Source organism: Ammospiza nelsoni, chromosome 1 (assembly GCF_027579445.1).
Source record: "Ammospiza nelsoni isolate bAmmNel1 chromosome 1, bAmmNel1.pri, whole genome shotgun sequence".
Lineage (NCBI taxonomy): Eukaryota > Metazoa > Chordata > Aves > Passeriformes > Passerellidae > Ammospiza > Ammospiza nelsoni.
This window is the reverse complement of record NC_080633.1, coordinates 1,190,495-1,215,825: the sequence shown is the minus strand read 5'-3', so window position 1 is coordinate 1,215,825 and position 25,331 is coordinate 1,190,495. Positions and strand designations below refer to the sequence as shown.

Sequence of the window (25,331 nt, the reverse complement as noted above, 5' to 3'; positions counted from 1 at the left end):
GTGCTGGAGCACTTCAGGAGACCCAGCATGGAATCCTCCAAACCACATTCACAGATTCCAATATTGAGATTTTGGGGATTTTCCCAGATTTGGGGGCATGGTGTGGGCAGGAGGGACCCACAGGGACGAGGTGGGAAGCAGAGGAGGGGTGGATATGGGGAAGGACAAAGGAAGGTTTAGTTCCAGTCGTGTGGAAGCCTTTTCCTGGGAAATCCAGCCTGGCCTGAATTCCCAGCAGCTTTTGGAACCTCTGGAATTGGATCATGACAAGGAAAAGGTGATTTCTGGCATGTTCTCCAGTGCCCTTCCAGGGGCCAGGTGCTGTTGTGGGGACAGAAGGAAGCTCCAACAAATTCAAACAAACGGAGCCCATGGATCCATTCCCTTTCCCAGTTCTCCATGGAGCTGGGGCTGGCCTGGGGAAAATCTGGGGTGCCTGAATTGGGGATGCTCCCACCATCCGTGGCTGCTGCTGGTTTTGGCAGCAGGATGTTCCTGACAGCTGGGGGTGCTGATTTTGGGGCTTTCAGCACTCTCCTGCCAGATCCCAAATCCTTCTGAGGGAGCTGCAGGGGCTCATCCTGGAGAAGAGGAGGCTCAGGGGCACCTTCTGGCTCCTGCAGTTCCCTGGAAGGAGGAAGGTTGGAGCCAGGAGGGATCGGGCTCTGTTCCCAGGGAACAGGACCAGAGGGAAGGGCCTCAAGAGCAGGTTCAGGTGGAATATTGGGAATGTTCCTCCTGGAAAGGGCTCTCCAAGAGAGAGAGATCTCAAACTCTGCAAAGCTGCCCAGGGCGGGGGTGGAGTGCCCATCCCTGCAGGGATTGAAAAACCCTGCGGATGTGGCACTTGGGGACATGGTCAGGGGTGGCATTGGCAGTGCTGAGGAATGGTTGGACTCGATCTTGGAGGGCTTTTCCAACCAAAACCATTCCGTGATTCCCCAGAAATGAATCTCTGTTTCATTCCCTTCTCCAGGCAGATCCAACAGGCCAAGCCATGAGTTGTTGCTCCAGTGGGAGCAAGCCCAGGAGAGCTGCAGCTCCAGCACCAGGAGAGAGGGAATCAGGAACAGCCTGGGTTACCCACAGCAGCCTCTGTGCTGTGATCCTGCCTTTTCCAGAGGCTCAGGAACACCAGTTGGATCTGCCTGGCTCCTGGCTCCTGTCCTGTCCAAACAGCGCCATCGATCCCCAGTAACTCCCTGCCTGCCCAAAGGTTGCGTGGGTCGCTTCTCCTGCTGTTTATTTTTGTAAATCGGTGGTGGACGCGAGCAGGGGGCACTTGCTGAGGTGCCATTCCTTGGGGAATGCTGGGATGCAGGCTATGAGATGGACAGGAAGGTCAGGGCTTTCTTCTTGTCAGCGGCCGGGAGCAGTCCGGGTTTCCTGTGCATGCTCTGGAGGGAATCCAGGGAGCTGCTGAAGCTTTGCTGGGAACAGGGAACACAAAGGGGTCACTGAGCTCAGCTCGGCTCTCAGAGCACAGTTCTCACCTGTAAAAACTTTTTTTTTTCTGAAAAATAAAACCAAATTCCTTCTCAGACTTTCCAAGGGGTGCTGGAAAGAGCTGGGAGAGTCCCCATCACACAGCATTGCTCTGCTGAGAGCAGATGCCAGCAGGCTCCAAGGAGAGGACAGGAATCCCTAGGAAATTCTCCAGAGCACTGAAAAGATGTCTGAGATGTTTTCATGGAATCCCAGGATTATTTCAGCTGGAAAGGACCTTAAGATTTATTTCAGTCTAGTCCAATCCATGGACAGAGACACCTTCCACTATCCCAGGCTGCTCCAAACCAAATCCAGCCTGGCCTTGGACACTGCCAGGCTGGATTTCCTGGATTTCCCACAGCTGCTCTGGAAATTTTCATCCCAGTCTCTCTCCACCCTCCCAGCCAGGAATTCCCAATTCCCAATCTCCCGTCCATCCCTGCCCTCTGGCAGTGGGAGCCATTCCCTGTGTCCTGTCCCTCCATCCTTTGTCTCTCTCCAGCTCTTTAGGGCCTGGAAGGGCTCTGAGGTGTCTCTGGAGCCTTCTCCAGGTGAACATTCCCATCTCTCTCTGGGTGAATTTGTTCTGCCCAGGTTGGACAGGGCTTGGAGCACCCTGGGATGGTGGGAGGTGTCTCTGCCCATGGCAGGGGCTGGGACTGGATGATCCTGAAGGTCCCTTCCATCCCAATCCATCCTGGAACTCTCCCTGGGATTACCTTTCGATCTGTCCTCATCCTGGCCCTGTAGAAGGACACGGAGCCCGGGCAGTCTGGCAGCATCTTCTCCTGCACCTGCTCAAACTTGTCCTGCTCATCTTCATCCTGCCAGGGAAAAGCATTCCCCATTCCATGTGCAAAACACACACCTGCACACCTGGGACAACCATCCCTTTTGTGGCACCAAGCACCAACTCAGCCAGGAAAACCCTGCAGGTGAGAGGTTCCTTTTCCACACCCTGGAGGAGCAGCTTTGGGCAGGGCTTTGGGTAAAAACCTGCAAGGGTTGGGATTTTCCCACAGGAAAAATGAGCATTCCCAGCTCTCCCAGCCTGACCCCAGCCCTGAAGCAGCTCCAGGGCCTCCTCTGGATGTCTCCAGCAGCTCCAGGTCCTTGTGCTGCTGGCCCTGGGGCTGGGGCAGCTCTGCAGGTGGGGTCTCACCTCAGAGGTGCACAATTCCCCCTTCTGGTCACACTGTTTTAGTTGCAAGATTTCTGGGGAATGGGGAGTTGAACAGAAATGTGCTTTTCAGGATGAGAAAAGAGCCAGGTCCCCACACGGCTCCCACCACAGGACCGGTTTGGCTGGAAAGCTGGGATCCCACAGGCTGGGAATCCAAACCCTGCACCCCCAGGCACTTTGCCCAGTCCCTGGTGTCCCACAGATGCCCAGGTGCCTCAGTCACTGTCCTGATTTAGCCTAAACAGTGAAGGGAATGTGACAGCAGGATGTGGCTGCAGATATCCCCTTTGTGTGTCATTCCTCCTCCTCCTTCTCCTTTTTCTCCTCCTCCTCCTCCTCCTTCCACAGGCTCCCTCATTCCCTCACACCCCACTCGTGGCTCCTGAGGAGAACCAGCACAACTCTGGGGTAACTCACCAGGGACATGACTCTGTTGATGGGAATCATCCCAGGTCTGATGTTCCCACCAGGCTTCAGAGCTTCCTTCACATCCTTAGGGATTCGATAATTTTCGTTGTACCAGATCTCAAACTCTGCAAAGCCAAGAGGGCCAATTCATGGCTGTAATTAATCACCCAAAAACCAGCATGGATTGATTGTCCCTATGGATCAGGCAGCATCTCAGTGCTCTTAAACCCTCAGACAGGAGCTCAGAACTCCAGGATTTGGAGTTTAAACCATTGGAAAAGTGAATTTAAGGAGGCTTTGGCTGTCCCCAGAATCCCTTTGGAATGGGCAGCACGGCTGGGGCTCGGATTTCAATCCCACACAGCCATTTGCCACCCCATAATAGGCAGTGAGAACACACAGCAGGTGGGAATTGTGTCCTTATCAATCCTGGGCATTTCCCAGGGCACTCCACTCCTGATCTGGGTGAGTCCTGCACGTTTGAACAAACAGCAAACATCTGGAGCACCCAAAAATGCCAGAGCCAGATCCAAGAGGAAGCAGTGGCACAGCTGTGATTGGGTCCTGCTCATCCCTGCAATGATGGGAATGATTATCCCTGGAATGATGGGAATGATTATCCCTGGAATGATTATCCCATTTCTTCCTGCGTGGGATGCTCTGATGGATCCAAGCTGTCCCCTGGAAATGCTGCATCCAAATGTTTGGGGCTCTGGAATTCCTACAGGGACTGGCTTCCCTCAGAGGGGCAGATCCAGGGATAAAGCAGTTAGAACCCACAGATTTCAAGGTGGAGCCCAGCAGGAATTTGTAGGGATTTCCCAGGCAGAGCTGTGGCCAAGCTCCCTTTCCTGATAGAGCTGCAGCTCTGGAAGCTGGGAATCACAGAGGGACAGAGGAAATTTTGGGAATCCAGAGGCAAAGCCCTATCCCAGGGCAATTCCTTGACCACCACCTCTATTAAATCAAATCAAGGATGAGATTGGGGTCAGCAGTGTAAGATTCCTTGTGGGAGGCTTTTTCCCCCATGTAGGGGTGGGACCAAGGAGTAGAGGGGCATTATCTGAGAGAGAAAATCTGCAGAAATTCAAGGTAAGGTCAGAAAACTCCACTTGATTATGGATAAAATCCAGCCTGGAAGGCAGCAGGACAAAGGACAACAGAGAATGGTAATTTGACAAGGGGATGGAGGGACAGGACCCAGGGAATGGCTCCCAGTGCCAGAGGGCAGGGATGGGAGATTGGGAAGGAATTTCTGACTGGGAGAGTAGGGATGTTCTGGCACAGGGTGCTGTGTGTCCCCTGAAGTGTCCAGGGCCACTGGGATAGTGGGAGGGGATTGGAACTGGATGATCTTTAAGGTCCCTTCCAACCCAAACCATTGTGGGATCCCACGATGTTTGGGGGTGCTCCAGTCTGGATTTATCCCAGCTGAGCCCTGGTGCTCTGTACCTGAGATGAGCCTTTTCCTGCTCTTATCCACGAGCTGCTGGCAGTACTGGATCTCTGCCTTCAGGTCCTTCAGCTCAGAAAAGCCAGCCCTGTGCTCCTCCTTCAGCTCCTTCAGCCTCACAATGAGGGAGAACTCGTTCTCGTCGATGATCACCTGTCCTTTCTCATCCGTGTATTCTCCTGGAGGGGGAGAAAAGGAAGGGAAGGCTCTGCTGAGGGTGGAGAGCAGGGACAGGGCTCTGCAGATGTCACACCTGATCTGATGGAGGGTCTGACTTGGCTCCCAGGGGAAAAAAAATCCCTGGGAATGCTTAGATAGGAAATTGGGAAGGAATTCCTGGCTGGGAGGGTTGGGAGGCACAGGTTGTCCAGGGAAGCTGTGGCTGCTCTTGGACCCCTGGCAGTGTCCAAGGTTGGATTTGGTTTGGAGCAAGCTGGGACAGTGGAAGGTGTCCCTGTCCATGGCAGGGGTGGAGTGGGATGATCCTTAACATCCCTTCCAACCCAAACCACTCTGGAGTCCTGTGACCACCCAAAACTGCTCTGGAACCTGGGAATCACATAGGGACAGAGGAAATATTGGGAATCCAGAGGCAAAGCCCTATCCCAGGGCAATTCCTTAATCACCACCTCTATTAAATTAAATCAAATCAAACAAGGATGAGATCTGGATCAGGTCATGAGAGCTCCATCCCCTGTCCCGTGCTGCCTCCTCACCCTCCTGCCTCCGCTTCTTCCTCTGATCCTCCAGAGCCTCCTTGGTTGTCTCCACCTCCTCCTTGAGGCTGTTGAGCCTCTGGGCCACAGAATGGCTTGCCTTCTTCTTGGCAATGAGGATTCTCTTGTTGTCCCTGAAGATCCTGTGGATCTCCTGTCCAGTCTCCTTCTTGAACACCTCAAAGGCCTGCTGCTTGGACAGAAGGGGCCTGAAAGCAGACACAGACACAGGAGCTCACTCTGTGCTGCCCTGCAGCGTGCAGGGAATGATTCAGGTTGGAAAAGCTCTCCAAGATGGAGTCCAAGCATCCCCCAGCACTGCCAAGGCCACCCCTGAGCCATGTCCCCAAGTGCCACATCCATGTGGATGTCACATCCCTGCAGGGATGGGGAGCCACCCCTGCCCTGGGCAGTTGTGTTACATCTGGAGAGCCTTTCCAGGAAAGAATTTTCCCAATTTCCAACCCAAACTCCCCTGGCCCAGCCTGAGGCCGTTCCCTCTGCTCCTGTCCCTGTTCCCTGGGATAAGATCCCAAATCCCCCCGGCTGTGCCCTCCTGGCAGGAGCTGTGCAGAGCCACGAGGGCCCCTGAGCCTCCTTTGCTCCGGGTGAGCCCCTGCCCAGCTCCTCAGGGATTCTGCAGCCCCTGCCCAGCTCCTCAGGGATTCTGCAGCCCCTTCCAGCTCCTCAGGGATTCTGCAGCCCCTGCCCAGCTCCTCAGGGATTCTGCAGCCCCTGCCCAGCTCCCTCAGCCTCTCCTGGGGCTCCAGCTCCATTCCCTGGACACACTCCAGCCCCTCAGTGGTGAGGGGCCCAGAACTCCACTCATCATTTGAGGTGTGGCCTCCCCAGTCCTTGGGAACAGCCACAGCCCAGGTCTGATGGGATTTCTGTGGGTTCCTTAGGGGTCCCTGGCACTGCCCCCATGCAGCCCCAACACCCACAGACACCATATTCCCCAGGAGATGCCTCAGAACTGAGTATTCCCTGGAAAGCCAGACTTTCATGGGCTGAATTTTCACCAAAATAATGGATATTGTTCCTCCCTATTGTTAAAGAAAAGCCTGTGCTCAGCCCGTGCTGCATTCCCAGCAGGATCAGCCCCCTCTGGAGCCGAACCCACAGCTCCAGACTCTGGCCAGCTCCTCAGCACTGCTGCCAGGCCTTGGAAGTGCTGCCTGTTTCCCAAGTCAGAATTCCAAGTGCCATTCCTGACTTTTCTGTGAAGTGACTTTGATGCCAGCATGTCCCAGTGGACACCTGGTGCTGTTCCAGCATGAGGCACCCCAGGCAAAAAAAGGAGAATGTGAGAATGTCACAGTGCACAGATGCTGTTCTGTGCTGGTGACACTCCTGGAGAGCAGGATGGCTTTGGGAGCAGGAGGTACAGACAGAAAACCATGGAATTATTTGGGTGGGAGGGGACTTTAAAGCTCATTTTGTTCCAAGGCAGGTGCCCAGAGGGCTCCACATTCCAAACTGCAGCTCCTGCCTCTCCTCAGTGACCTCTTAAGGGCATTTTCCAACTCCTGCAGGGCTGTGAGAGCTGGCACGGGGCTGTAAACAACAGCCCCTGGGCAGAGTGCCACAGCTCCAGCTGCCAGCTGCTGGGAGTGCCATGGATGTGCCTCCTGCAGCTGCAGCAGCTTCTCCTGCCAGCCCTGGGAGCCCCAGAGGGACACAAACCCCGTGGGGAGGGCACAGAGGGGATGGAGGAGCTCCAGGAGGGAATTCTGCAACAGCTTCACTGCCCTGCTGCAAGCCAGAACCCACATCCTGGGCTGATCCCAGCCTGGGCTGCAGGGAATGGGGATTGTGCCCCTCAGGTGAGACCCCACTGCAGAGCTGCCCCAGAGCCAGCAGCACAGGGAGCTGGAGCCAGGCTGGAGAGCTGGGAATGTTCATCTGGAGAGGAGAAGCTCCAGGGAGAGCTCAGAGCCCCTGGCAGGGCCTGGAGGGGCTCCAGGAGAGCTGGAGAGGGGACTGGGGACAAGGATGGAGGGACAGGACACAGGGAATGGCTCCCAGTGCCAGAGGGCAGGGATGGGTGGGAGATTGGGAATTGGGAATTCCTGGCTGGGATGGAATTCCCAGAGCAGCTGTGGCTGCCCTGGATCCCTGGCAGTGCCCAGGGCCAGGCTGGAGCACCCTGGGACAGTGGAGGTGTCCCTGCCATGGCAGGGGTGGCACTGGATGATCCCTAAATTCCCTTCCAACCCAAGCCAGCCTGGAATTCCAGGATTCTTTAGCTCCATTTCCATGACTGTGGGGATTTCTGGCTGCACATGAAGTCTCCCTGAAGTTTTCCCACTCACCAAAGGGATGCTGCAGTTTTCAGAGATTAAAGAACTAAACTAATTTAAATAAAATAAAATTAAAGAAATTAAATTAATTGAAGTTTTTAAATATTCAAGAGCAAGTGGCCAGGGCAGAGCTGGAAGCACAGAAGTGACCCCACCACCACCATGAGGGGCTCCCATCACCTCTCCTGTCCTGTGTTCCTGCAGATCCCCAAATCTCTCCCCTTGGCCTTGAAGCTGCACTCAGGGAACACAACCCGGTGCAAAGCACCCTCTGGAAAATGGGGATTGACTCCCTCCCAGGGAAAACCTACCTGAGGTTCTGGGCATCCTGGCCATCCTCAGAAGAATCGATTGAGCACTCTTCATCACTGTCCTGGTAATCTCCTTCGTCTTCCTCTTCCTGATCTTCTTCTTCTTCTTCTTCTTCTTCTTCTTCTTCTTCTTTGTCTTCTTCTTCTTTCTCTTTCTCTTTCTCTTCATCTTCCTCTTCCTCTTCCAGATCCTTGGTGGGACTTTTGGTTGATGAGGTTTCATCCTGACCTGCCTCAGGAGAAGGGCTCCCAATTTTTTCCTTCCTGCCAGGGGGGGAAAGACAAACCAGATTCATTCATTGCTTCACCAGAGGGATCTGGAACCAAAACTCGCTGCAGGTTTGGCTTTGCTGAGCTCAAAACTCATCTGAGGTAGCTTCCACCAAAGTTTCCAGAGGAATATCCCCTGACAAGGAATGAAATCAGCCTTGTTCCCACAAATCCCTCATCCTCAGAGTGCCCTGGATACTGTGGGACACAGGCCAGGCTGCAGGAGCTCTCCTGAGAAGGATCCCCAGGAGAGCAGTCCCACCCTGCCCAGCTTTGGGCACACCTGGACAAGGTTAACCCTCCCCAAAAGGAATCCCCAGGGATTTGATCCAAGCCCAGAGTTAAACCAAGCCTGGCTCCCTGCTCCTGTCCCTCCACAAACCCCTCCAGCATCAACTGCAGGGAATGGAAATAGAATCATCATGGAATCATGGAATGGGTTTAGTTGGAAGGGACCTTAAAATCCACCCCTGCCATGGCAGGGACACCTCCCACTGTCCCAGGGTGATCCAAATTTAATCAATCCTGCCAGGGATGCAGGGGCAGCCACAGCTGCTCTGTGACCCTGTGCCAGGACCCTGCCAGGGGATTTCTTCCTAAGGGATGCTGTGACCAGGAGAGTGGGATTGGGGATTTGGAAGACATTCACAGTGTTTGCCACATCTCCTGAAACCAAAGCAGCCCAGCAGAGCCCAGGGGTCACGTGGACACCAAAGCCTTGGTGGTTCCTCTGCTCCCTCCACGAGGACTTTGGGGAAGTGTCAGGGAGGAACCAAGCAGGGTTTACTGAAGGCTCTTCCTCTGCTCAGCCCTGGCTGCTTCCCCCTTCCCTCCCCAAACCTCTGCTGCTCCTCTGGAGCTCCCTCCATTCCCTCCTCCATGGGCTGCACATTCCTGCCTGACCACAGCTGGGCACTGGGAACTGTGGGGTGCCACAAGGATTGGGGACAGCAGCTGGGAAAGGCCCTGAGGGGGACAGGAGGTGCCAGGGAACAGGGACAGGACAAGGGAAGCAGCCCCAAGCTGGGACAGGGGAGTTCAATTTGGATATTGGGAAAATTCCTTCCCCAAAAAGTCTGTCCAGCCCTGGCCCAGCTGCCCAGGGCAGTGCTGGAGTCCCCATTGCTGCAGGGATTTAAAATCCCTGTGGATGTGGCACTTGGGGACACGGTCAGTGGTGGCCTGTGGGATGGCTGGACTGGATGATCTGGGAGGGATTTTCCAATCTTGACAATTCCATGATTCCACAATTATCAGAGGTAAAGGAGAGCGGTGTGACTGCTTCACTCACTCATCAGCTTCCTTCTCCCCATCAGAAACAGGGGATGTGGGAGGAGTTCCAATCTCAAGAGTCCCTGCATCAACCTCCAACTCCTCCTCCTGGTCAGCTGCACTTTCCTGGAAAAGAAAGGAACATCCCATTTGTGCACACCATGGAAGCACAGAAAGCAATATCCCATTTGTGCACAGCCTGGAAGCACAGAAAGGAAATATGGAAACACAGAGGAATATCCCATTTGTGCACACCATGGAAGCACAGAAAGGAAAACATGGAAACAGAAAAGAATGTCCCATTTGTGCACACCATGGAAGCACAGAAAGGAGAGATGGAAACACAAAGGAATATCCCATTTGTGCATGGCCTGGAAGCACAGAAAGGAAACATGGAAACAGAAAGGAATGTCCCATTTGTGCACACCATGGAAAGATGGAAACACAAAGGAATATCCCATTTGTGCACACCCTGGGAGCACAGAAAGGAAACATGGAAACACAGAAAGGAATATCCCATCCTGGACACCATGGAAGCTCTCCAGGCCTCACCCAGCAGCTCCTCCATCCCCTGGAACAGCCTAATGTGGGAATTAAAAACTCTGTGAGAGCCCACAGGAGGATTTATGGATTAGGTGGGATTTATACACTTGGCTCCAGACATCATTAGGATTAAAAAAGGGATCTCATCAGAGGCAGGACCTCACCTTCTCCAGCCCAGTGACACACAGGTCACTTTGGAGGTGGCATTGTTCAGGACATTGAGGGGGCTTTAAACTGAAAGGGGCACTGTTAAAATGGGATATTGGGAAGAATTCCTGGCTGGGAAGGTGGGGAGGCCCTGGGATGGAATTCCCAGAGCAGATGTGGCTGCCCTGGATCCCTAGAAGTGTCCAAGGCCAGGTTGGGTTTGGTTTGGAGGAACCTGGGACAGTGGGAGGTGTCCCTGCCCATGGAATGGGATGATCCTTAATGTTCCTTCCAACCCAAACATTTCTGGGACTCTAATTCCCATTTCCTAAATTATTCTGTGCAGATAAAGGGCCAAATTAATCCCTCTGCTGCCAGGAATTCCTCTTTGTTAATGGTGCATCTCTGCCCTGGACATGTTTTTTGCCAAACTCACCCCAGTGACATTTCTGGGTTTGATTTCAACAGGGAAAAGTTTGCTTTGTACAGTTCCCACTTTGGCACAAAGGAGCCAGCTCTCAGGTGGAGTCTGGGCCAGGTGAAGCCCCAGTATTACCTCCTCCTCTTCCTCCTCCTCCTCCTGCTCCTCCTCAGCCTCCTCCATACGCAGATCAGAGCTGGAGATGGAGCCAGCCCCAGGCATGAATCCCATCCCATACTTGTTCCAGAGCCTGTTTTCCAGTTCTTCCTCCTGTTGGCTAAGGAAAAAACAGCCCTTTAGGAATCCTTTCCCACCTGTCAGCCCTGCCAAAGGCAGATTCCCAAAGAAAAACCCCTTTACCTGTGGTTTTATCCCTCAGCACCCCTCCCAGGCTTCCCATGATACCCTTTGTCCACTCCCTTCCTCTCCTTTTCCATGGCATTCCTTTAGGGCTCTTTAACATTAAAGCTTTTTGAGGGCCATTTTAATACTTTCCAGCACCTTTTAATGGTACACATCAAACCATGTCACTCTGCTCAGTCCCATCCCCTTGTTTGAACCTTTAATCCAGGTTGGAGGGGTTTGGAGCAGCCTGGGATAGTGGGAGGTGTCCCTGCCCATGGGATGATCCTTAAAGTTCTTCCCAACCCAAACCACTCTGGGATCTCTGGATTTACCTTAAAATCACTTTGAACTGTCTAAACACCTCCTGAATCTGCCTGACATTCACAATCTGAGGAAGAGAGGTAAAAAAACCCATAAATTTTGGTATTAATTATATAAAGGAGTTCCAAATAAATCAGTTTAAAGGGTTTTAAGATTAAGGAAAATACTTCCAGAGCCTCCAAATCAGCAAAAATTGAATGAAAACATGCAAGAAACTTAACAAAGCAAAAAGAAATTAAACTACAATTCTGTAGTGGGTTTGGGGTGAAAAACAGCCTCTTCAAAAGAAATGGTCACTGCTCCTCTCTTGGAGGAAGAGGATGGAATCAGGATTTAAATCCTTTTTTCACTACTTACATCGATTTCCTCAATGACTCCTCTGAGGTATTTCTGGACTTGGGATCTGATTTCTGCTCTCTGAGCTGTAGTCAGGGGGTTGTAAGTCATCAAGGAATGACTTGTCTAAAAAAAACCCAAAAGATTGGAAAACTGAGAATCAGGGAGCTGCAAACAGCTGAGGGAGCCTGTGAGAACCACGGGGACAAAGCTCTGGGCAGGTCCTGTCGTGGTGGGACAAGGAGGGATGGGTTTAAACTAAAAGAGGGGAGATTCAGGATGGATTTAAGGAAGGGAGGGTGGGGAGGGGCTGGGGTGGAATTCCCAGAGCAGCTGTGGCTGCCCCTGGATCCCTGGCAGTGCCCAAGGCCAGGCTTGGAACACCCTGGGACACTGGGAGGTGTCCCTGCCATGGCATGGTGGAATGGGATGGGCTTTAAGGTCCCTTCCAACCCAAACCATTCTGGAATTCTGTGATCCCACTGCTCTGGCAAACATCTGGAGTTGCTGTGCCCATTTCTGCTTGGCATTCTCATCACCTGACTTGGTAGGAGATGGGATTTGGGAGTAACCAGCCAACAGAAGAGTCTGGAAAAAACCCAAACCCCATCTCCAGTGCTGGGGATTGAAATTCCAACACCATCCCTCTGTGTGGGATCTTCAGAGGTTCCCCTAAGCCCCAGAGGGTGGTGCTGGGAGCACAGGGAAGGACACAACCCCACTGGGCAATGAGTTCACTGCTCCTCACCAAGCTGACTTGCATGATCAGCTCTTGCTTCAGGAGATGGATCTCCTCCTCCAGAGCCTTCACTGATGGCTAACAGGGAAAAAAAGGGTGAGAAAACACAAAATTATATTGGGGAAAAAAAAAAATAAACTGCTAAAGCAGCACAAATTGGCTGCTGGAGAATATCCCAGCTGGATCCCAGCTCCCTCACGGCCTGCAGCAGGGAATCAGTGCTCTGGAAATCAATTTGATTGTCCTTTGATTATTGTTTTATATTTTATTATTACTCCCTCCAGGGCAGGTTGTGCTGGTTGCTGCCTGCAGAGCCTGCCCAAGGCATCACTGCTTTTTCATGGGATAATTTCCTGGTCTGGAAGTGCAGGGACCACCAAATTCCAGGATCTGGGATATCATCATGGAAGCCAAGCATTGTGCAGGGCTCACCTCTGCCCTGAACTCAGCAGCTCTGGCAGTAAATGGGACAAAGGAGAGACTTTCCTGTGCTGGATGTGACTGGATTTCTCCCTAACATGGAATATCTTCAAGGATTCACTTTTTAAAATGTGTTCCCAGAAAGGTGAGCACAAAAATCTTGGGATTCAGGGAGAAGTGGGCACTGAGCTGCTTTGCAGTGACCTCTGGAAAACCAAACCACAAAGTTTCCTTCCAATTTCAGCTCCTCCAGCTTGGTTTCCACTCTGAAAGTGCACTCTAATATCCTGTGATCACTTCCTTTAAATGATTTCCTTAATTACCCAAGTTTTCTAATCGTGGAGAAGCTGTTCTGTTACCAGCAGCAACAGGGATGAAGCTGCAGGAGGACTGGAGATGATTTCCTGCATGTCAGGGGAATAATTCACCATAAAATCTCTCTGTTGAGAGCGGAACCTCATCAGGAAAATGTGGGATATGCAGAAGAAAGAATCCCCAGGAAGATGTGAGCACCTGCCTTAGACCAGGGAGCTGTAATTAAAAACCTATTAAAAGGTTTAATCTTGATCCATTTCGTCACCCACCTAAAATCAGCAGAGTCAGCTTGGCTGAGGAAAGGTTATTTATGAAACCACCTGATTTTCCTCAGGTTTTTCAGGTTATTTCCTAAATATTAATGATAAAATTATAACAGCTCCCTGCCCCTTTCCCTGCTGTCCCTACCTCCCTGTAGAAGGGCTCGTTGGGGACAGGCTCAGCTGTCACCCAGTTCATCCTGGTGGCAAAGCGGAGGGAGGACAGCTGGAAAAATAAAAGTTTAAAGTAAATAAAAGAGATATTGGCAGAAATATCATTTTCCTGATCTTTCTACTTAATTCTGTCAGATCCAAGAGCAGAGAGATATAAAATCTGTGAATTGTTTCAGGGGTTTCCTCCCTGTTTGCTACAGATCCAGCTCACACAGGGCGATTTTCACCCATTTGATCATTTACAGGTTAAAAACGACCCCTGGGGGGTTCCTGCTCATTCCTGCAGCAGCAGGGAGCCAGCTCAGCTCTGCTGGGAACAGGGCAGCTCCAGGGAGTCCGCCAGGGGATGGCCCATGGAAACACTGATAATGATAAGGATAATGATAATGATAATAGTAGTATAAATATAAATCAATAATAATCACTATTACTAGTACTATTGTATTTTTACTATTATTATATAATAATATCATACTATATTATATAATAGTATAAATATATAATAATTACTATTACTAGTGTTATTATATTATTGCAATTATTATATAATAATATCATACTGTATTCTATATTCTATATTCTATATTCTATATTCTATATTCTATAAATATAAGATAGTTATTACTATTATTATATATTGTCATTATTAGATAATAATATAATTCAATAATCTTATATTATTATATTATATAAAATATATTATAATATAATGTTGTATAATATTATATAATTTATATTAATAATAGCTCTAATATAATATAATATAATATTTATATTAATATATAATTATATTCTAATTTATTATACATTATGTGTTATTAGTAATAAATTATTATTAATATAGATGATTGCATTAATAAAACTAATATATTAATAATAATTAGCGATTATTAATAACTATATTAATAATTATCATAATATGGTATATTCTATATTAGTACAGATTATATAGTAATGATAATACCACCATGTAATAAAAAAATAGCCACTATTATTATATTATTTTATATTATACTATATTATTATATTATATATTATTATATTATATTATATATTATGATATGATGATATGATATGATATGTGATTATATAATATATAATAATATTATTATATATTATCATATTATATGATATTATATTAGTAATAAATTACAATTGATATAAATAATTACATTTAGAAATTAATATTAATAATTACTAATTAATAATAACTATATTAATAATTTATGTATTATGGTATGTTCTATATTATTACAGATTATGTATTAGTAACATTACCACAGTGCTGCTATTACTATTATTATTATTATTATTATTATCATCATCATCATCATCATCTCTCCTGTGAGTTTAAATCCCAGCAGTTCCTGCCTGCTGTGCCTCAGGCTCTCATCTGACGGGAGTCTGGATTTGAGCCTGTGGGATCAGATGAGTTCTCCACAGTTTGGGATGAATTAGGAATTCCCCACTCACGGTCTCTTCCACGTGCTCAGCTTCCCCATAGATGTTTGTCACCAGGGCAGTGTTACAGCCTCCCCCTGGGAAAAAATCAGAATAAAAATTAAGCAAACAATATAATTCTGGGTGATTTTTATTTTGTTGTTTCCTTTCTTGCAGTGTATTTTATTATGTGCTGATTAAAATAGAGGAGAGGTAAAAATGCAGTTGCATTTTTTACAAGCTTTTTAAAGGATAAATTGTTTAATTAAGAAATGATACTTAAATTATTTTTAACTTAATAACTATTACTTGTGACGTGTAATGTGGATTTTTTTATTTAATTACATAATATTATTTAAACTTACAAAGAAGAAGGTGAAGAAAAAAGTAAGGAAAAAGGACAAGCTTCTGTCAGAACTTCTAAGTTGTTTTATTTTTATTACACTATTTTAAAACTTTAAGTTTTCTACTATGTGATATTACACACTTTTATTTAATATACATACACGTAATTTCAGTTTTATTATTTAATTTTTGATGTTTTTTCTATGGTTTTAGGTTAAATGTAGTGTTTGCTTGGGGGTCAGTGTCTGTTAACACAGAAAGTCTAAAATTTTCAGGGTTCCAACAGAATCCCAGAGTGGTTTGGGGTGGAAGGGATTTAGTGATCACCCAGTGCCACCCCTGCCATGGCAGGGACACCTCCCACTGTCCCAGGTGCTCCAGCCCTGTCCAACCTTGGACGCTTCCAGGGGCAGCCACAGCTGCTCTGGGAATTCCAGCCCAGCCAGGAATTCCTGCCCACGATCCCACCTAAGGCTTCTTTCAGTTTGAAGAACCACAAAGGATGTAATTGTCCCTCCAAAGGGCACAGAAACAGAGGCACAGAGTGACTAAAAAGGTGAAATTTATGTCTCATGGGATGAGCATGAAGGAAGAAAATGGGAATAAAAACTCTGAGTTCCAGGAAGAGAATGGGAATAAGAACTCTGAGTTCCAGGTGTTGGTAAAGATTTTGTTTCTCAGGATGCCCAGAGCAGCTGCGGCTGCCCCTGGATCCCTGGAAATGTCCAAGGTTGGAGCAGCCTGGGACAGTGGAAAGTGTCCCTGCCATGGCAGGGGAGGAATGGATGATCCTTAAGATCCCTTCCAACCAGTTTAAAGAAGAACAAAGGACACACCAGGGTGTAACTGTCCCTTCAAAGGCACAGAAAAAGAGGCACAGAGTGACTAAAAAGGTCAAATTTCTGTCTTATGGGATGAGAATGCAGGAAGAGAATGAGAATAAATAAAGATTCTGTTTCTCAGGATGCCCAGAGCAGCTGTGGCTGCCCCTGGATCCCTGGAAATGTCCAAGGTTGGACACTTGGAGCAGCCTGGGACAGTGGAAAGTGTCCCTGCCATGGCAGAGGAGGAATGGATGATCCTTAAGGTCCCTTCCAACCCAAACCATTGCAGGATTCCCTGCTAAATGATGAGCTCAGGACTTGCCCTGCCCAGTTCTGCAGGAGCTGGGGGCAGTGCCAGCCCTTACCCAGCGAGTCCTTGAGGACGTGGGTGAGCTTGCTCTGCCTGAAGGGCATGTGCTCCCTCTTGGGATCGGCCAGGGCGATGATCAGCTGCTCCAGGAACGACAGGGACTTGTTGATGTAGGCGGCCTCAACCCTCACCTGGCCCTCAGACTGCAATGGAGAGCAAGAGGAGACACTTCTGGTCACACACAGGACAGGGAGGGTTCCTCAGAAGGGCTGATGTTGTTTTGATTCGGATCAATGCAGAATGCCACGGAATCGGGGAATTGCTCTTAGATCATTGAGTCCAACCATGACCCAGCACTGCCAAGGCCACCCCTGACCATTTAAATAAAAGGATTTTAAATCCCTCCAGCAATGGGGACTCCACCACTGCCCTGGGCAGCTGGGCCAGGGCTGACAGACTTTTTGGGGAAGGCATTTTCCCAGTATCTGAACCTCTCCCTGAAGCCATTTCCTCCTGTCCCTGTTACCTGGGAGCAAAGCCTGGCTGTCCCCAGCTGTCCCCTCCTGTCAGGAGTTGTGCAGAGCCACAAGGTCCCCCCAGATCCCCCTTTTCTCCAGGCTGAGCCCCTTCCCAGCTCCCTCAGCCCCTCCTGGTGCTCCAAACCCTCCCCAGCTCAGTTCCCTTCCCTGTTTTTCCAAAGGGACCCAAAGGAACCCGAGGAGCTCCCAGCACTCACCCCAGTCTTGCTCAGCCTCTCAGACCCTGCCAGGTCAATTAAGGTGATTTTAGATTTAAGGCATTTGTGATTTGTGTAATCTCTGGAACGACACTGAGGGAGAGAGGAAGAGAAACTGCACTTAGGGGCAGACAAAACTGAAATACAGGAGAAAACAAAGATCCTCTGGATCCCTAGAAAGTTGTCCCAGTCCATAGGAACAAGGCTGGAGCTCTCACCTCAAGGTACATGGTGAAGATACAGTGGGATCTGGAGGAATTCTTATTCAGGCTGTGCTCTCCTATCACTCTGTTGGTCTCACCCTGCCAATGGAGAGAAAATTCCAGGCTCAGCTCATGGAGTTGTGGCTTTTTGAGGATAAACCAGGCAACATCTCTGTGGCTCTTTCCATTTCCTGATGATTGGAAATGCAAAGGGCTCCCCAAGCTTCAAATGGTGCTGAAAATTCCCACAGGTGTGATGGGCAGGGATCTGAACCTCTGCCAGGAACATGAAGGGATGTGGGAAGAAGCCTTAAAGTCCATCCCATCCAACCCCCTGGATGGCAGAGACACCTCCCACTGTCCCAGGCCCTGTCCAGCCTGGCCTTGGGCACTGCCAGGGATCCAGGGGCAGCCACAGCTGCTCTGGGAATTCCATCCCAGCCAGGAATTCCCAATTCCCAATCTCCCACCCATCCCTGCCCTCGGGCACTGAGAGCCATTCCCTGTGTCCTGTCCCTCCATCCTTGTCCCCAGTCCCTCTACAGCTCTCCTGGAGCCCTTCAGGCCCTGCCAGGGGCTCTGAGCCCTCCCCAGATCCTTCTGTTGTCCAGATGAGCATTCCCAGCTCTCCCAGCCTCCTCCTGCTCTTTAAAAAGGAAGAGGCAGCTCCTGCACATCCCAGAGCTCAGGACACCACTGGGTTATTAAAAAGGCCAGAGACAGATTTTAAGGACAGCAGATGGCTCTGGGTGAGGATCCACCTCCTGCAGCCAGATCCAATTATTCATCCCTGTTTTCCTCACCAACTGAAGCATCCATGAGGAAAAAATGCTGATCTCAGCAATCAAATCCCCTCACAAACCTCTCACCCTGAACAGCCCTGCTGTCAATTCCAAGAGTGCCATGACCACCCCAAACCATCTTTTCTTGGAGCATCTTCCAGAATCCCTGAACCAGGGACATTTTCCTTGCAAGACCAAGAGTTTTCTCCCCACAGCCAAGAGGAGTTCAATGGCTGAACCTCATTCCACCACCCTGGCCACCCACTCCTGCTCTTCCACTTCAGCCAGCACCCACAGCCACGGGATTAAAGAGAATATTTGGGTTCTCTTGCCTCAAAAAGGAGATGCAGAGCCTCCTCCTCGTGGCTGACAGGGTGGATGGAGAGCCCCTTGACATAAACCCCCTGGGGCCCATCCATGACACACAGCTGGTTGTCCTTGCAGCCGCGGCCCAGCGCCGGCGCCAGGAGGTCGAACAGGGCCTCGTTGTAGATCTCCAGGTAGGAAATCCGGACAGTCACCAGGATATTGAGGAATGTTGCAGCTGATTTGAAGACCTGCACCAAGACAGAGGGTTTGTGTCCGTTCACAGGGAGGATTTTCAGTTATTTGTGGCTTTTTAGAGATGATATTTGGGTAGAAGTTGGTATAAGATATAAATGGGTGTGGTATAAGTAGATGTAAGATATAAAATATAAAATCTGTGTGATAAAAGTAGATGTAAGATATAAACAGAGAAGATATTTGGGTAGAAGTTGGTATAAGATACAGATGAGTGTGGTAAAAGTAGATGTAAGAGAAGATATTTGGGTAGATGTTGATATAAGATATTAATGGTGTGGTATAAATAGATGTAAGATATCAAATATAAAATCTGTGTGGTATAAGTAGATGTAAGATATAAACAAAGATATTTGGGTAGAAGTTGGTATAAGATACAGATGAGTGTGGTAAAAGTAGATGTAAGATAAACAGAGAAGATGTTTGGGTAGATGTTGATATAAGATATTAATGGTGTGGTATAAGTAGATGTAAGATACAAAATATAAAATCTGTGTGGTAAAAGTAGATGTAAGATGTAACCAGAGCAGATATTTGGGTAGATGGTGATATCAGATATAAAATCTGTGTGGTATAAGTAGATGTAAGATATAAACAAAGATATTTGGGTAGAAGTTGGTATAAGATACAGATGAGTGTGGTAAAAGTAGATGTAAGATAAACAGAGAAGATGTTTGGGTAGATGTTGATATAAGATATTAATGGTGTGGTATAAGTAGATGTAAGATATAAGATATAAAATCTGTGTGGTATAAGTAGATGTAAGATATAAACAAAGATATTTGGGTACATGCTGGTATAAGATACAATGAGTGTGGTAAAAGTAGATGTAAGATAAACAGAGCAGATAATTGGGTAGATGTTGGTATAAGATATAAATGGGTGTGGTATTAAGTAGATGTAAGATATAAACAGAGAAGATATAAAAAGATATGTTTCCCATTAAAAGCAGCTGTGGGTAAAGAGATGCTGAAAATTCTCCTGGCCTTGTCCTGCTTGGGGATCTGAGAATGTGAAATGAGAAGGGTATAAAATAGAATTAGATATTAAATATAAATAAATAAACACATTGAGGTGTATACAAGACATCATTTCTGTAATATAGAGATAGATATTGATAAAGAGTTCTGAACAGCTCCAAGTGCATCTGGGGGTGTGTGGGGCTGAATCTGAGCGCTGAGGGCTCGGCTTGGATTTGGATTTAATGATTGTATAGAAACATGGAATTCTAGAGTCGTTTGGGTTGGAAGGGACCTTAAAGCCCATCCCATTCCATTCCTGCCATGGCAGGGACAGCTCCCACTGTCCCAGGGTGCTCCCAGCCCTGTCCAGCCTGGCCTTGGGCACTGCCAGGGACCCAGGGGCAGCCACAGCTTCACTGGACCCTCTGTGCCAGTGTCTCTGTGCCTTAGGGGTGTTTTTAAATTATTTTATCCTGATTTCACAAAATAACAGTTTGGAAAACACCTCTTTTGAAGGCTCAGTGACATCTGGAGAGCAGCAAGAACTCAAACAGGAACTAAAGGGGAACAACCTCTGAAAATAACAATAAAACTCCTTTATTCTTTAACCATCGTCCCTGGGGTAAAAAAAAAGGGAAAAAAACCCCACATAAAACTTATTCACTGTGTTCAAACACTTTTCTATCAGCAAGAGGTGACAGAAGAGTGTTCCCTGGTGTTTATCCCTCCTCTCCTCCCAGCCAGCTGCAGTCATACCTGCTGGATAGCTCTGGGGATGATCCCTCTGTTCCTGTACTCAGAGGCTGCTCCTGTCATGGTGTAGGTTTTGCCAGCTCCAGTTTGCCCATAGCACATGATGGTACCTAAACAAACCCCAAAGCAAAAGGAAAAACTCAGGAGGGAGCCTCCAACAGAACAGCAAATGGCTCTCTGCTCAAACCCCATCTCTTGTTGTGACCAAAAGAATAAGAATTGCAATAATTCACCGTTGTAGCCCTGCAGAGCTTTGCACACCAAGTCCTTGGCCACAGTGTCATAAACCATTTCCTGGGAAGTGTTGTGGAGGACCCCATCCAGCTTGAAGGACCAGTCAGTCTGAGAATTATTCACAACTCCTCCCCTGGGATTCTTCTGGATGTAGATATCAATGCTCTGCAAGCCAAGAGAGAGGGAGATGAACTCAACAGCCCTGAGGGTTCTCAGCACTTCAGGACTTGGGGTTAGGTAGAAAAGGGAGCACAAATAACAGAGTTATTTTACTGCCTTGGATGGTTCTAGATGCCCTAAAAGTATATGGTAATGCTCTCAAAATTCCTGGTGACAAATATTATAAAAATAAAAGGAAATGTGGTTAAGCTCATCTGTTTAACTTTCAGTGATTTTGTGCCTCAGGGAAATTAATTAAGCAAGAGAAGGCAAAGGGAGGGATTTGCATAAGAGAGGATGGAAATAGACTGTGCCAATTTGTGGTTAGCATGGGAAATCCTCATGGATCAGCCAGCCCCAGTCCTTTGGAGGGTTTTCCTGGTGATTGTACCACAGGAATTGTGTTTTCCATCCTCACACTCACTGTGACAAAACCACAGCCGAGCAGGAACACAGCGACCAACACCCCCAAAACATCATCCATGGCCTCAAGGGATGGAAAAATCCTGGTTTTCCATTGGAAAAAGCTGCAGCCAGACTCCAAACCTTTCCCACTTCAGTTTCTTTGGCTCTACCTTGTTGTCTGCCCCAAGCCTGATCATGTCTTGGGCAAAATGAGCAGTTGGCTTGACCCGCACGAACGCCATGACTCGACTTGGTGCTCTGAGGACAGAGAAAAATGAGGAAAAGAATCATCTCACACTCCCTAAACTGAAATTTACATTATTTCCCAGCAATGGGTGAGGCAGAGGAGTCAAAATTCAAAGTGTTGGCAATTATTCAGCTGAAGTTTTTATTCCCTATTAAAAGCAACTGTGGGCAAAGAGTGGCTGAAAATTCCTTCCAGTCTTGGAAATCTGAGGGTGTGAAAGGAGAAGGGCCAAACTGATCCTGATTTCCTGATTTCCTCATGTGCACCAGGCTCAGGAGTGCTGGAGAACACCACTTTTCTCCCTCTTACCCTTGGGAAGCAAAATATTCACAGGAATGGGAGAGGGATTTTCTTTTGTCACACACGGACTTCTATTTTAAAAATAATTTCAATTCCCAGTGAACAGCTGATTTTCAATTTGCTGGAGGAAATATCCACAGGCTGGAGGATCTGCTGAGTAAAAACCCCACAAGGAAGGCTCAGGGATCCTCCAGCTGCTGAAGCCCCATGCACTGAGAATTTTAAAATCCCTGGAAATGTGTAAATCCCACATTTTCCCTCAAACATTTCCTGCAGATAACCCCTGCTCAATAATTGTGCAAAAAGCAGTGACAACTTCTGGTTTGGGACAAAATCTTTGGGATTTCTGGTACATCCAAGTTTTTTGTGGCCTCTCACAGTTTACCTGCTGTAAAATGAATTGTGGGGGTTGGAGCTCAGCCAAGACTTGATTGGTTTAAATCAGGGAGTCAGGAACAGAGTTCCCAGGGCAGCTGTTATTCACAACAAAATTAAAAACCTCAAAAAAAAAAAAGTTTTTTCTACTTGTAAAAGAATCTCCATAACCTTAACAAAAAAGACTTCTCTCCCTACATAAACTAAAAAAAAAAAAATTCTAAAAATAATAAACTAACTAAAAATTTTAGGTATAATTTCTTTACATTATTAATCTAAAAATAAAAGTGGGGGGGAAGAGAAGTATTCTGAAAGGTTAATTTTAATTCTCACTACTTTTTTTCTCTTTTAATCACTATTAATAAAACTTTCTTTATACCCTTTGAAAAGTTTTAAACCTATTTTACCTTTCTGCTAATCCTATCTCCCAACAAAAAATAAATACACTAGCAATTAACCAATTAACCACCACACTCATCAACACATTAATTAATTTTTTTTTTAATTAAAAGAGTCTTGAATTAAGAAATCAAAACCAGTGCACAGGGGGCAATTTGGGGCATACCTGGGGCTGTCACCCTCATGCTCTTTTTCAAGCAGTGAGGTGATGATGCTCTCCAGGTCCTCATCCTTCTCCTTCTTCCCCTGCTCTGGGCTGTGCTTCTGCTCCTGCTCCTGGAATTTCACAGAGCTCACAGAAATCTGTCCAAAAAACCCCAAAACCCAAAGTTGGAGCAGTTGGGAAATATTCCTCCAAAGCAAGAAAAACAGCAGGGAAAGGAAGAAGAGAAATTTGTTTGGGAATAACTTCATTAAGAATCAGAGAGAGAAGAAATTATTTATAATTTCTTTAAATTTATAAAATTATATATAATGTATATCATTACATTATATATACATATTATATAATGTATATAATATTATATTTACATTATATAATATTATGTAATGTAAATATGATATTATATACATTATATAATATTACATTATATAATAGTATAATTATATAATGTAAATATAATATTACATTATATAATTCTATATTTTATAATGTAAGGTAATAGAATAGAATAGAATAATATATATAATATTATAAATTAATAATTTAAAATTACATTATATAATTATATAATGATAAATAATAAAATTATATATTGTAGATAATTATATTACGTACATATTATATAATGTATATAATATTATATTTACATTATATAATATTATATAATGTAATATATAATGTTATATAAATTATATAATATTATAATTATATAATGCCATATATAATATTACATTATACCATTATAAATTATATAATGTAATTATATAATATATATCATGGTATATAATGTATATTACATTAGATAACAGTTTAAATTAATAATTTAAAATTACATGATATAATTATATGATTATAAATAATAAAATTGTATTATATATAATTACATAATATATACATATTATATAATGTATATAATATTATATTTATATTATATAGTATTATATATTTATATTTGTGTTTATCTTATGTATTATATATTGTATATTATATATTTATATTTATATTTATATTTATATTTATATTTATATTTATGTTTATATTTATATTTATATTATATATCATGTATTATATATCATATATTATATATCATATATTATATATTGTATATTTACATTATATAATTACATTATACATGTATATTTACATTATATAATGTTAAAATAGAAACTATGAGATGTAAGATACTTTTTGTAACTAGCTCAAGAATAGAATGAGATAATCAAGGAATTCTTTGCACAGAGATAACAGCAACAAGACACCAAAACTCCCAATAAAACAATGATTGCCTCCTTATCAGGAAAGACACAAACTGTTTCTACCTCCTTCCAGACGTGAAGGAGCCAACAAGATGAAGAAGAGGGATTTGAAAACAACCAGAGAACACTCTTTGTTTGAAAAGAACTTTTGCATCATGTATGAGATACATGAATATGCAACAAGCTGTTGCTTTTAAGGGTTAATCCTTTGTTAATTCTGGGTTAATTTGCCCAGAAAGACACCTGGACTCTCCATCTGTCTGTGTTTCTATTGTCCTAACTCTGGTCGTCCAAATTCTTATTAATCTAATTTGCATTACTATTTTCATAACTATTTTATTCCTAAAAATTCAAATTTTAAATTTTAAAATTCCTAAAAAAAAATTTTAAATCGCTAAAAATTTAAATTGCTTTAAAAATTTAATTTTTAAATTTGAATTTAAACTTTTAAGCCAAGCGATCGGCATTTCTCCCAGCCTTGGGAGCAGGGGAGGTGACCCTGCCATGGGCCAGGGGTGCTCTGAGGTCCCTGCCCAGCCCAGCCATGGCACATCTGTTGGAATTACCTCATGTTCGCCCTCTGCTTTGCCTGCAGAACTTGCACTCTTTTCCTGCCCCTGGGAGCTCTCCTGCTCCTCTTCCTCCTGCCGGGGAGAAACAGCCCCGATCCCACATGGGCATCACCCACACATCCCCAAAGCCTCGCCATGGGGAGGCTCCCCCCCCGCAGCCCGGATTTCGGCAGGAATTTGGGGAAAATCCCTCTGGAAGGGCTGGGGATTGTCCGGGGAAAGCCTTGCTCAGATTTTGGCAGGAATTTGGGTTAAATCCCTTTGGAAGGGCTGGGGATTGTCCGGGGAAAGCCTTGCTCAGATTTTGGCAGGATTTTGGGTCAAATCCCCCAGGAAGGGGCTGGGGCCTGGCCGGGGAAAGCCTTGCTCAGATTTTGGGTCAAATCCCTCTGGAAGGGCTGGGGCCTGGCCGGGGAAAGCTTTGATCAGATTTTGGCAGGATTTTGGGGAAAATCCCTCTGGAAGGGCTGGGGATTGTCCGGGGAAAGCCTTGCTCAGATTTTAGCAGGATTTTGGGTCAAATCCCCCAGGAAGGACTGGGGCCTGGCCGGGGAAAGCCTTGCTCAGATTTTGGGTCAAATCCCCCAGGAAGGGCTGGGGATTGTCCGGGGAAAGCCTTGCCCAGATTTTGGCAGGATTTTGGGTTAAATCCCTCTGGAAGGGCTGGGGCCTGGCCGGGGAAAGCTTTGATGAGATTTTGGCAGGATTTTGGGTTAAATCCCCCAGGAAGGACTGGGGCCTGGCCGGGGAAAGCCTTGCTCAGATTTTGGGTTAAATCCCCCAGGAAGGGCTGGGGATTGTCTGGGGAAAGCCTTGCTCAGATTTTGGCAGGATTTTGGGTTAAATCCCTCTGGAAGGGCTGGGGATTGTCCGGGGAAAG

General features: G+C 46.4%; 1 protein-coding gene across 1 annotated transcript; it reads right to left on the bottom strand.

The window, feature by feature from the left end:
- Positions 1-1,322: 1,322 nt before the first annotated feature.
- Positions 1,323-24,450, bottom strand: KIF9 (kinesin family member 9). Its single transcript, XM_059482799.1, has 19 exons — positions 24,446-24,450; positions 21,310-21,397; positions 20,575-20,740; positions 20,345-20,451; positions 18,398-18,622; positions 17,299-17,382; positions 17,081-17,173; positions 16,400-16,547; positions 14,899-14,963; positions 13,400-13,477; positions 13,036-13,116; positions 12,266-12,334; positions 11,539-11,643; positions 9,424-9,530; positions 5,249-5,457; positions 4,532-4,711; positions 3,089-3,204; positions 2,208-2,312; positions 1,323-1,430 (listed from the first exon to the last, which is right to left on the bottom strand). The coding sequence occupies exons 1-19, from the start codon at positions 24,448-24,450 to the stop codon at positions 1,323-1,325; spliced, it is 2,139 nt and encodes a 712-aa protein (XP_059338782.1).
- Positions 24,451-25,331: the final 881 nt, after the last annotated feature.